Below are 12,552 nucleotides of genomic sequence, written 5' to 3' on the forward strand. Positions count from 1 at the left end.
CCCTGTCCCTGACACCCGGCGAGCCACATGGCCCCTGGCTGTTGGCACCCAGTGGCTGCTTACGCCCGTCCTGAGGGAGGGACGCCCCAGCATGGCTCATGGGCAGCCGCGGCAGTTCCGGTGGAACCACGGCTCTCCGGACGTGGTGGCCGTTGCCCTGTCTAGAGCTGGCGGGCGCCCCGCTGCGCCTTCTATGCGACTGGGCTCAGCGTCCTTTTTATGGGACTGGGCTCAGCGTCCTACTTGGGACTGATGTCACGTCTGCACATCTGACTTGACCTGGGTGCTGCAGTCACTGAGCCCTTTCCTTCACAGACCCTGGGGCTCCCGCTCCGGTCATGGTCGTGGCCCGTGTGACCTTGGGCAGGCATTTTTAACCTTTGCAGTTTTCATAACCTGAACTGGGACAGACCCTTCTTCCAGGGGCTCTTGGGAAGACATGCCTAGAAGATCCCCTGACGTCCCTGGTGTGCAATGGGCCCCCAGATGTTCGAGGTGTCCCAGCTGCTGTCATTTACCTCCTGTGTCTGTCCATGTGACCATCGTGTCCATGTGGCCATCCACGTGACCATTGTGTCCACGTGACCATTGTGTCCACGTGTCCACCCACGTGACCGTCATGTCCACGTGTCCATCCACGTGACCGTGTCCATGTGTCCATCCCGCCCAGCACGTGATTGCCGGGAGGACGAGAGCACGTTCAGAGCCACACTGTCCCCACACGCCCTCTTGCCCGGGCTCCAGGCCCACCTGCTTGCGTTAGTGGACCCGTCTGGGCCGGTGTCTCCGCTGCCTGGGGCACATCAGAACCGCCGTCCTTGGGCCCCCAGACCCACTGCCTCCGACATAGGGAGCCAGGCCATCAGGGCCCTGGGCGAGCGCAAAGGTATTTTCTCCTGGACGATTGCCGGTGGCGCCTCGAGCTTTCCTCACTTGATGACGCATGCAGACTCTGGCTTGCACGCACAGCACATGGCGTACGTGTTCACGCCTGCGTTCTCCCTGACACGGCACTGTGGCCTGGCGTCGTTCTCGGGCCTAGTGCCGGGCACAGTAGGGGACCCACAGCGTGGCCTGCGTTGGAGATCCAGCGGCCAGGTGCGCGTCCCTCGCTCGGTTGTGAATGAGACCTGTTGTCTCTCTGCAGACTCACTACGCCGTTCAGGACACGAAGGGCTTTCATACTGAGGAAGACATCGATGGCTTGCACGCCACGATCGAGTGTGAGCAGCCCCAGCCCGACCTATACAAGTAAGTCCGGTCCACGCTCCCTGTGGCTACGCTCCCTGTCCCCTGGAGGCCCATCCTGCTGTCCACCCCATCCAGCCCTGCTGTCCGGCGCCACGCTTGTCGGGAAAGTGCGTGCACGTCGCTGCTGAAAAGTTAAGACCAAGCCAGGAATAACAGTTTAGTGTTTCATAGTCCAGCAGCATTAAAACCTGTAGCTGCTTTCGCGAACATTCGGACTGGCCTGCTAGAAGTGAGTTGATTGTAGAAAAGTAACCTTCTGTAATTAGAGGAACCGACTTGAAGGAAAATTCTTGCAGTCATGGGCAAATGAGGACAGAAAATAAAAGAAGGAAGGGGGAGGAAGCCGGCCAGCTTTTGGCCAAGCTCGCGGCCCTCGGAGCGGGCTCCTATCCTGGCGGCAGCAGACGGGGGTGGACAGCAGGTGCCCGGCCCCTCCCCCCCAGCTGCGCGGCCCTGACCTGGCTTCTCTGTCGTCAGGTTCGTCGGCCGCATCAACGTCTACAACGACCGGAACGACCCCGTGGTGAGGTGAGGGGCTGCGCCGTCAGGTTACCATGAACTCTTCTCTCTGCCGTCAGACGCTTCACTCTCGACGCTCTGTTGCGTTTGGAAGCAGAGTTCTGCCTCCAAAGGCCCGGGTCCCACGGTCTCCTCTGTTCCGGTGGGAGCGTCGCCCTCCGTGCCAGTGGCTGACGGCCCTCTCTGGAACGTGGTCTCATGGTGTTGGGAGCCCGTCTGACCGCAAGGTGCTACCCGAGAGGGGCCCTCGCATCTCCATAGACCAGTGTGTCTTCAACCATAAAGCTGGGCCGTCGCTGCCCTGAGGCCGCGTCTCCTCGAGATCCTGGAGAGACGCCATTTTGGCCCAGATTCTATCTGGATTTAAGGGCGCGTGTCTCCTCCGTGGACCACATAGGTGGGAGGTGCATGGGGTCACCTGCTTCCCTGGAGCGGTTTGGGGTCGGTCACACTGCGGGTTGTGGACGAGGACCCGCACCCACCAGGTGCGCAGCGCCGGGACCTGCTGGCAGCCAGGTGCGTGTGGGCCGCTCTCATCGGCGCCGGCCGTCCTGTGGGGCGTCGTCTGTGCACCGTGTCCGGGTCTGGTGGGTCCCGGCTGTCGAGGTAACGGAGGTGGACGGTGTAGGAAGTTGGCTTGGAGCAGGATCTGGAGCCGACCTTTTCTGTAACCCCTGCCTCTCCCGCGTGGGAGAGACATTTTTCTGTCCGCTTATGCGGCCTCCAGATTGTCCACGTCCTGGTGTGACCTTGTGTGTGGAGGAGAACAGTTGCCCAGAAGTAGAAATCATCTCAGTGGGAAATCGATGGTCATCAACGTGACATCCTGGGGCCCCTCTTGAAGTCATGTCACAGAAACGGTGTGTGCGCGTCCTGAGTCACAGCCATCGTCTGTCCGCACATTCGCCGAGCCCTGAGGGGCTGTGGTCGTCCCGAAACAGACGCTAGTTTACAGGACGCTTCTAGTGTCCGTGCAGAAACAACCCGCATTTCTGTGTCCCGTGGGAAGCACTGTTGGAAGGATCGGGATTTACTGGGATTAGAAAGGATTGGAAAGCTTGGGATTCACTCACCTTGTCTCCGGGATGGATCAGGAGTAAACTCCCGGCTCCCCCTGCCTCACGTTCAGACAACGTTTCGTGCTGAGCACTTGGGAAGGTCTTGGCTAACGCAGCTTACGGGCTGGTGCTAATTCTTGTTTTGCTCTTTAAGGACGTACACTGTTCGGCCGTCTTTTACCATTTGGGTGTTACAGGTGTTCGTAAACTCGTGGTGTGAACGGGGGTGACTTGTATCTCCCAGTTCTCATGCCCTCGCGGTCCTGTCCAAACTAGAAGCCGGTGCTTCTTAAAGTACATTGTGTCTCACTTCCCAGACATACTTTTATAAAAAGGCCGTTTGTTTCCGTGAGACGGTCCACAGACATCGTGCCGCTCGCGGAGGCTGACGGTCCTCGAAGGGGACCCGGCAGGGCGTGTGCGTCCCCGGGAGCGTCTGTGGCGGTCAGGTCCAGCACAAGGGCCGGGACTGTGGAGCGGCGCTGGGCCGCCGTGTCCGGTCAGGTGCCCCCCAGGAAGCAGTCTCCCGCCCTCGTCCTGAGGGGGAGGCGGCCCCGAGCTGCGTCGGCTAACTCGATGGTGCCCCCGAGTCTGTGGCATTCCGTAGGCCCCCACGCACGGTGGCATGGGGGAACCCACAGCACACGTCCCTGCGTAGACGCCATTGTGCGACGCTGACGGTACAGCGTCCGCAGGGCTGAGTTCCGCTCCCTGCTCTCCTGCGCTCCTGGGAAACGAGCTGTGAGGAAACGGGGGAGCCCAGGGAACACGAGCCCCCAGAGGCAGAGATGTGGTCTGTTGCTCACGGCCGAGTCTTGTGTGCTTGGGCGGCGTGTTCTTCACGACTGACCTTAACTTCCTTGATTGTTTCCTGCCAAGGTAGCAGGGGCAGGGAAGTGTCCAGATTTGGGGGCTACCTGTGCGCAGAGGGTCCTCGTGGGTTGGACAGCCATGGGGGGACACACACAGTGTTCCCGTGTTTGAAAGTAAGACCGGTCCCGACGACTCGTGGAGTCTCCCCGAGGATGTGATAGAAACAGCTGCAGCCTCTCGAGCCTTCTCGGAAACAGGGCCCGTCTGTCAGTCTGTGTGGGCTGGGAGCCCGCATTCCTGACACCGCCCCTACCGGGAGCCCCGCGAAGGGCCGCCCGCCGGGTCCTTCCTCAGAGTGGCTCTTCCCTCCTGGGGTGGGGGCCATGCCCTCCCACAGAGTCGGCCCGCTTCCGCCATCCGGCTGTAAGCGACTCCGCGATCCGGGTGTGAGCGACTCCGCGCGTCAACGGTTTCCTCTTGAAACCAAGTCTGTCAGGCCCAGGCCGCGACGCCCACCTGGAGCACCTGCTTCTGTCCGCCCCCTGGCCCCACTCTGGTCCTCCTGTCTTGGCAGGCCCCTGGGGTCGGAGAACCTGCTGCTCAGAGGAGCGACGCTGAAGAACACCGAGAAGGTCTTCGGTGAGTGTCTCTGAGTCGCCACCAGCAGCTTCTAAAGCTCAGGGCAGTGAAAGTCGAGCAGGCGCGGCCCGTCGTGCTGCCGTGGTGTGTCCATCTGCATGGTGCGGCGGGCTCCGCGGCAGTGGACAGCAGTCTGAGGACGCCCGTCCCGGCGCGTCGCCCCCGCCCACGAGGCCGTGGTGTCTGGCGGTCGCTTGCTTGTTGAGCATCTGCGGTTTCTGAGTGGAAGCATAAGTTCCCGTCCGTAGGAGGACGCACACACCGCCGTTCTGCAGTTTCCGCGGACGGCTGCGCTTCTCCGGCGGGTCTCCCCGCCCTGCGCCGCGTTCTTGTTTTCAGAGGGAAGAAACTTAAATATGTGCTCATGTGCCCCGTTTCAGAAAACCCACCATGGCACAGTCTGACCTCAGGAAAGCGTAGGGCTGGATCTCTGCGGGAACGGGAAGTATTTCTTTAGTCTGAGGCTCCCGAGCGGCTCGTCTGCCTGAGAAGCGCGCAGTGTGGCGCACGCGGTCAGTTCTGCCGCCGCGCGCGACTGCTCTGACGCGGACTGTCCTGCCTTACAGGTGTCGCTATTTACACGGGCATGGAAACCAAGATGGCGCTGAACTACCAGTCGAAATCCCAGAAACGGTCTGCTGTGGAGAAGTGAGTCTCGGGGCGCAGAGCCCCACGACCCGAAACCGTCCCGCGGCCCCCGAGACACGACAGCCTTTCCCTTTGGCGTCGCTAGTAATTCCATTCTGATCTCTAGGGCGCTGGTGGCGCGGGGTATTTAAGTAGACGATCTCGTTCTGCGGGGACACAGGTGACCCCACACCTTCAGCCACATTTGCAGGCCCCCGGGACACTGAAGTCCTGGCCACTCCTCTCGCCGGTGCACGAAAACGTCAGAATTAGGTCACTTTCAGCTTTTCCCAGGGAAAGCGTGAGCAGAGCAAACAGTGCTCTTTTCCTGACACGGTGAAATCCTGACGATAAGTCGAGTATAGAGTTACCATCGTGAGACAACACGGCCCAGAACTTTGTCTTCTTTGCCTTTTGTTCATGTGGGTCCCTGCCTCGAAGTGGTTATGACTGTGTAACACGGAGCGGGGGGGTTGGGCCTGGCTCTCTGCGAGGACTGTGAGGGCGTCTCTGCCCGCCCTCGGCAAAGGGGTCTCAGCGGGACCCTGGGTCTGTCTGTCCCTGGGCGGCTGTCCCCACATGAAAACGGGGATTTGGCTCTCGGTAAGCAAGGATGCTGTTTCCGACGTCTGCCCCGATGAGCAGCTTCCAGAGACGGATGCTGGGAGACAAGCCTCCTTCACCGAGACACTGGGCAGGGCTCCGTGTTTTTCCAGTGCGAGGGCATCTCCCTGCCTCCTTCCCTGGTGGCGATCTCTCAGTTTGTCACTCCCTCGTTGACACTTTGCGGCAGAACACTTGACTTCCAGAGGTCCGATCTTAGACCGCCAGACCACGCAGCCCACGGCGTGGCCGCGAGCACTGCTCTCTCCTGTTTTCAGAACTTTCCTGTGGCCCCTGGAGTCACACGCTGTGGTCGTGGGAGGGACCCCGAGCACTGAGCGCTTCTGTTCTCGTTCTAACTGTGCCGGCGAGTGGGGGCTGGTCTGCGTCACGGTGCTCCACGTCTCCGTGGCCCCGTTGTCCTGAGGCGTGACAGAGGCTGCTCGGCCAGCGGTCACCAGGGGTCATTGCTGTCTTGTGTTTTAGATCCATGAACGTGTTCCTCATCGTCTACCTCTGCATTCTGATCAGCAAAGCGCTGATCAACACCGTCCTCAAGTACGTGTGGCAGAGCGAGCCATTCCGAGACGAGCCGTGGTATAACCAGAAAACCGAGTCGGAGAGACAGAGGAACCTGGTAGGGAGCCCCCTTGGCAGTGATCAGACGCCCCTGGGCTGCGGTCACGAGAACACGGCAGGCCAGTGCCTAGTCTTGACGGACGTCTCCGTTATAGAGATCTAGAAGGCATACCCGTCGCCTCCCTGCCGCCGACACGGTGGTCCCCGTCTCACTTGGGGGTTTGAGGGTACAGTACGGTCCGGACAGGGGTCGGCTGCCACGGTAAACTCATGAGGGCAGTGGCGTGAGCCCCCAGCGCAGGGTCCCGTCCTCAGAGCGTGGCTGCGTTTATGAGCGGCCGGTGCAGGCCGGGGGAGGGTGGGGCTCGGGGATGCCGGTGAGGTGGGCGCAGGCCTCACACGGTGCTCTCAGTTCCTCAGGGCGCTCACCGACTTCCTGGCCTTCATGGTCCTCTTCAACTACATCATCCCCGTGTCCATGTACGTCACGGTGGAGATGCAGAAGTTCCTGGGCTCCTACTTCATCACCTGGGACGAAGAGATGTTTGACGAGGACACGGGGGAAGGACCTCTGGTCAACACGTCGGATTTAAATGAAGAATTAGGACAGGTCAGTACCCGTGCACCCTCCCCCGATTGGCGGGCGATCGCGTCCCTCTGCATCTGTTCCCAGGCACCCGACCCTGCGTCATCTCGGCACAGCCTCAGGTGGTCCAGGGGAAAGGCTTCCCCTTTAAGTCATTCCCAGAGGCGCATCCCACAACTCCCAGAACCCAGCGTGTCGTTGGCCGTTTGCGCTTTACGTGACAGTCAACGGTGTTTGCTGCGTACGGTTCACGCACAGTTAGCTGTGTTTGCTGGTTGCTGGGAGCTCCCCTGTGGCCTGGGAGCAGGGCTCCTTCTGGGCCTTAGTGCTGTAAGTTCAGGGAGTCCCTCCCTGCCGGCGCTGCAGTCAGACCCTGCACCTGCTTCCCTTCGCTGAGCTCAGAGTGAGCCATTTCCCTCGACGGAAAGATGAGTCCAGGGAGACCTCATGTCCGTACGTCGCAGGCTTCAGACTCCAACCCACAGCCCCACTGTTTGCCGACGGTGTGGCCGAGCTCTTGGCACTGGACCGTCTTGATCTTTTGGGGGCCGCGGTTCCATACACCCGTCCCGCCGGAGCGCCGTGCGGAATTTGGCGTCGGGGCCGGTGCCTGCTGTGGTGTGTGCTGCAGCCACCACGGGGGCGGGAGGGCAGAGCCGTGCAGCCTGTCCATGAGACCCAGACCGCAGCTCCTTCTTCTCGGGACACACGCTGGAAAGGCCCAGCCCCTGGCCCGACCTTCCCTGCCTTTATGTCGCAGGAAAGAGCATTTGGTAAACGGTAGAAATGGTAGTTCGCTCGTTTTTAAAAGTTAAAAAACAAAGTAAGGAATTTGCGGCAGTAGTTTTGCGGACAGGCCGTTTTAAAGATTTTATTTGAGAGAGAGAGCGCACGGCGGGCAGAGGGGCAGAGGGAGAGACTCTCCAGCAGATGCCTCACTGAGCATGGAGCCCGACACGGGGCCCGACCTCACGACCTTGAGGTCACGATCTGAGGTGCCATCGAGAATCAGATGCTTAACCGACGGCACCACCCAGGCGCCCGCCAACAGGGCCGTGTCAGGCTGTGGCCTCCGAGCTCTGTACACGAGGCCCCTGAGGCCTTCTGGGAATGGACACAGAGACTCAGCCGGGGACCCACTGCCTTCACCCCGCTGGGTCGCGGGTAGTTGTTCCTGAGAGGTAACGTGCTTACGGATGAGCACAGGTTTCCAGGCGACGGTCCTGCCGCGGCCACGGGCTGGTGTGCTCCCAGCCAGGCACACAGAAACCCCGACTCGGCCACCCGGCTCCAGAGTAGCTTTAGGTCTGCGTGTGTCCTGTCTTGTCCTGCACGGTCCCTGCCGTGCGTTCCACGGCGTTCTCGGAGGAAAGCCCCTTTTGTAACGAGAAGCATGGAGTGGTGCTCGGCACAGGAGTCTATCTGACAAATTACCGTGGCAGGGCTGTGGACAGTGTTTTAGAGGACGGGGCCTCCAGGGGTGCCCGGGGGGCGCCGTCGGTGAAGCCTCTGCCTTCGGCTCAGGTCAGGATCTCAGGGTCCCGGGATTGCGTCCCACGTTGGGCTCTCTGCTCAGCAGGGAATGTGCTTCTCGCTCTGCCCCTCGCTGCGCTCTCGCTCTCTCTCCCTCAAATAAATAAGTGAAATCTTTAAAAAAAAGTAGAAGACGAAGAGGACGACGCCGACGGCCTCCCGAGATGCTCATTGTCGTCGTCACTCTGGGGAGGGGGTCGGTGACTTCGGGCCGTACCGCCACCCCGCTGGGGACCGTTGCACGCAGGCCGCTGTCCTGCTCCTCGCTGTGTGGAGCACGTGGGGGGGCCAGCGGTGTCCGGACGGCGGGTGTCGGCCGTGCCCTCACAGCTGACTTGCAGAACCGAGCACGGAGGGAAAAGGCGTTTCTGGCGGAAGAGAGCGGTTTGCAGAGACCACGTGAGGAAGCAGACGGTAAAGCCCTTGGCCACGTGTTACCGTGTCTTCTCCGTGTCGCCTTCCTGCACTTCATGCCCCTCCCACGCGGCCTCCCGCGTGTGTCGGGGCAGCAGGCCGGTCTCAGCCGGCGGGGACGTCCCGCGCCGCGCCGGCATCTGGAATTCGTTATTCCTGATGAACACGTAACCGGAATGGATCTGAGTGGAGCGTTATCGCTGGGTAGTTTTCCATCGGAAATCTGCCCTTTTGCTGGGGTTCTGGCTCCTGTGTTCTCGGTGGTGCTGTGGGCTGTGACCTCCCAGACCCTGAGGAGTAAGTGCGGGTCCGTCCTCTCTGCATCCTTCATTTTCTCACTAGAGAAGATTTAAGACCCCCGTCCCGAGTCTGTCTTTCCGAGAGCAAACAGGGAGACCCTGTCTTCTGGGGAGCAGGAAGGCCTCGCGTGCCCGTCCTGCGTGGCTGGGTCAGGGCTGCTGCGCCCAGCAGAGGCTGGAGGAGGCTGGCGAGCCGGCCACGTGCGGTGCCCCCGGTGGTGTGCGCGGCTGTCAGGAGAGGCCCCTTCCTGCAAGGAGTGTGTCATCAGGAAGCACGGCTGCGCCAGGGCCTGAGTCCGCGGTGGCCCCTTTCTCCCCGAGAAGTCGCCGCCCCGCCAGCCCCTGCAGCGGCCCCGTGTGTCCGCAGGTCGAGTACATCTTCACGGACAAAACCGGCACGCTCACGGAGAACAACATGGAGTTCAAGGAGTGCTGCATCGACGGCCACGTGTACGTGCCGCACGCCGTCTGCAACGGGCAGGTGCTCCCCGGGGCCGCCGGCATCGACATGATCGACTCCTCGCCGGGTGCCGGCACCAGGGTAGGTGATCGCGCCCCCTGCACCTGTTCCCTGCTGCGCCGCCCCGGGTCCCCGAGCACAAGGCCGACCGGCACCGCCCCGGGTCCCTGCGTGCCTCGCGGCTTCCATCAGGAATGTGGGACACTACCCTTTCCTGCCGTGAGTCCGCAGTCACGGCTGCGCGAGAAGCCACTGTAGCACAGGGATGGCAGGGCACGTGGTGGGCTGAGAGCCCAGTGGCTGTGCACACCACAGGTCTGTGCTCACACGCATGTGCACACTGAGGCTCGAGCACGTGTCCATGTGGAGGCACACGCATGCTCCCGTGCACACACATACACAGACGTGCTCCACTCGTGTCTTTCAGAGACACAATCCACGCATCCTCCACTCGTGTGCACACTCACGCACAGAGACACATGCCCGTGCAGGGGCACACACAGCCACGTGCTGTGGTTCCAGACGTCTGCGTCTGCGGGAGGGTCTGTGACCCCTCCCCGTGGTCACATGGTCAGTGAGGAGACCATTCCGGAAACTTTGTGGCCGCAGAGCCCTGTGCAGGTCCCCTGGAGACTGAGGACAGCCTTAGCGGCTGGTGCTGGCAGCGTCTGGCGACCAAGTGCACCGCACCCCGGTCTGCCTCACAGTTTCCACATGGAAGCCTCTCTCCACGGCAGAGTGTCTCGGAGGGAGCCCCGTGGTCTGCGGCCCACCTGGGTCTCGGCCAACCGCAGGGCCCCTGGGAAGGCGGTCAAGGATCCCTCAGGACATCCTGGCTCCCGGATGCTGAGTTCGCCTCCTCTGACCTTGACCTGATGTCCTCGCCTCCCTTACCCAGCAGTGCTGGAGGACGGCGAGAAGCCACACTTCCCTCCTCCCGTAGGCCCTGTAGATGAGACTCGCTCCCGGCTCCTGCCCCCCAGCAGCGGCACGTGCCGCCGTGTCCCGTCTTCAGCGTATGCTCTGTGCACACCAAGCCGACGGGCCGCAGATCTGTGGGTTGTGCTTTCGCAGGAGCGGGAGGAGCTGTTTTTCCGGGCCCTGTGTCTGTGCCACACCATCCAGGTGAAGGATGACGACGATGTGGACGGTCCTAGGAAGTCGCCGGACGGGGGGAAGTCCTGTGTGTACATCTCGTCTTCTCCCGACGAGGTGGCCCTCGTGGAGGGCGTCCAGAGGTATGTCTCTGGGCGGGTCTGGCAGGCGGGGGCTCGTCCTGCAGTGTCTGGAGGCTGCTGTGCCGGGAAGCTTGCTGCGGGGTGTGTGGGCCGGCGGAGCTGTGGTGCTGGTGGACGGGGTCCCTCCACCCGCGGGACCAGCCGCCGTGTCTGCTGCTGGACTCTGTCACTGCTGCGGTACTTCCGTAATTCTGTCTGGGTGTCCCCATTCGATGCTCTGCCGTCCTCCCTGCTCTGCGTCTCGCTGAGGGCGGTCAGTATTCTGGCCTGACTGGTATTTCGGAGCCTCGTCGCGGTACCAGTGTGTCTGTGGCGTCCGCTGAGCTTGTTTCGAGGCCAGCTCGCGTTCCCAGGCCGGTCGCTCCGGGCTCTTGTTGGGACGCGTGGCTCACGCGTGTTCGGAGTAAACCCCCGGCTGTGGGTTCTGTTCCTCGCGTCTTTAACAGCGGCTGCCCCCCCGACTCCTGACAGCGGTGCGGGCAGTGTTCCCCGCACTCTGCGGTGGGCCTTCCTGGGCCATCCCGACGAGCGCCCCGAACGCACCGTGTGTCGGACGTTAGGACACATCGTCCTGCCAGCCACGGCGCGTCCCCCCCAGAAGGCCGCCAGCTCATGCTGGGCCGAGTCGACACCCTTCCCCGCGGTCCTGGCCCCTTGCATCGCTGTGGCCACATCCCCATCTCCGAGCTCCTGGCGTCCGAGAGCCACGTGTCCTGTGTCTGCGCCGCGGCACCCGGCGTGCGGCAGCACTCGGGTGTGCTGGAGGAGGACGGGCTGTTAGTGGTCGCCGCGCCACAGACGCCTGCTGGCCGGCTGCTGTCTCTGGACCACGGTCCCTCTTTGGGAAAATGAGAGGGTCGTCCCGGAGGCTGACGGTCTCAGGCTCCTCGTAAGCGTGATGCGGCTGTGGGGCTGAACGGCCCCAGTGCTCAGGAAGCCAGACGCAGCCCCTGTGGACGGGCCAGTCCCCACAACCACCTTGTCCTGGAGCGCACTGGTGCTTACCAGTCCGAGGGCAGAGTCGCTCGCGGTTCTGGTGGCTCTCGGAGCGCGTCCCGCGCGGTGAACAGACGACAAGTTTGCTCCGTCTGCAGCCCAGGCCGCAGCCTCTGTTTTACCGGAAGTGCTTCTCTCTGACGAGGAAGCTTTCCCCGCCCTGACTAACGTGTGGAGAAGCATCCGAGCTGGGAGTTAAGCTCTGACCGCCTCCCCCTTGCAGGCTGGGGTTCACGTACCTGCGGCTGAAGGACAACTGCATGGAGATCTTGAACAGGGAGAACGACGTGGAGAGGTGAGCGCACTCGGGAGCCCGTGGTCTTGGGCTCGTCCCTGCCCCCACCACGTTCCCGGTCCTGCCCCCACACTGGCCGCCCCTTCCTCTCACGGCGGCGCCGGACCGTCGCCCACGGGCCGGTCGGTCAGAGTGGAGGCTGCGGAGCGTGTCCCGGGAGCCGCCCCCAGTGAGGCTCCCCGGGAGTCCCGCAGCGTGTGGGTCTGACCCGAGTGACCGCACGACGCCGTGTTCCCCGCTCGCGGGACGCCCCACACAGGGTCCGAGCAAGGGCACGCGGGATGCCCGCGGTTCCCGTTCTGTGTCCAGACACCACACATGTTCAGTGTTTGTGACCGAGTCCGTCAGGGAGGGCTGGTCCCGGACACGGAGGGCATGTCTCGCGCTCGGAGCTCCATCTCCTTCACAAATAAACCTGCGATAACGGGTCCAGGCAGAAACGGGGCAGAGGACGTAAGACCTGGCGGTTGTGGCCTCGGAGATCCTGGATTTTAGCGTTTCTTTCAGAAGCATAAACTCCAGCGCTGGCAGGGGTGGTGAGCCCTGACTCGACCGGCTGCCGGGCCTCTGTGGGCGCAGTGGGCTTGTCCCCGGTGTGCTGGCGGCCGGGGGAGCCGTGCGGAGGGCAGAGGCCCGCCCACC

The 12,552-nt window shown here is 62.5% G+C and overlaps 1 protein-coding gene across 6 annotated transcripts in view; it reads left to right on the top strand.

Moving 5' to 3' along the window:
- Positions 1-12,552, top strand: part of ATP11A (ATPase phospholipid transporting 11A) — a 109,371-nt gene that overhangs the window by 65,401 nt on the left and 31,418 nt on the right. For all 6 annotated transcript variants that reach the window (XR_006814872.1, XM_045977938.1, XM_045977940.1 and 3 more), the window contains exons 7-15: positions 1,148-1,251; positions 1,729-1,779; positions 4,216-4,280; positions 4,847-4,928; positions 5,997-6,147; positions 6,502-6,699; positions 9,289-9,462; positions 10,456-10,619; positions 11,839-11,910. Coding sequence is in view for 5 of the 6 variants with exons in the window: in XM_045977938.1 (XP_045833894.1) it covers positions 1,148-1,251; positions 1,729-1,779; positions 4,216-4,280; positions 4,847-4,928; positions 5,997-6,147; positions 6,502-6,699; positions 9,289-9,462; positions 10,456-10,619; positions 11,839-11,910 (1,061 nt within the window). In the remaining variant the exon portion in view is untranslated. The remainder of the gene's footprint in view (positions 1-1,147; positions 1,252-1,728; positions 1,780-4,215; positions 4,281-4,846; positions 4,929-5,996; positions 6,148-6,501; positions 6,700-9,288; positions 9,463-10,455; positions 10,620-11,838; positions 11,911-12,552) is intronic.

Source organism: Meles meles, chromosome 14 (assembly GCF_922984935.1).
Source record: "Meles meles chromosome 14, mMelMel3.1 paternal haplotype, whole genome shotgun sequence".
Taxonomy (NCBI): Eukaryota; Metazoa; Chordata; class Mammalia; order Carnivora; family Mustelidae; genus Meles; species Meles meles.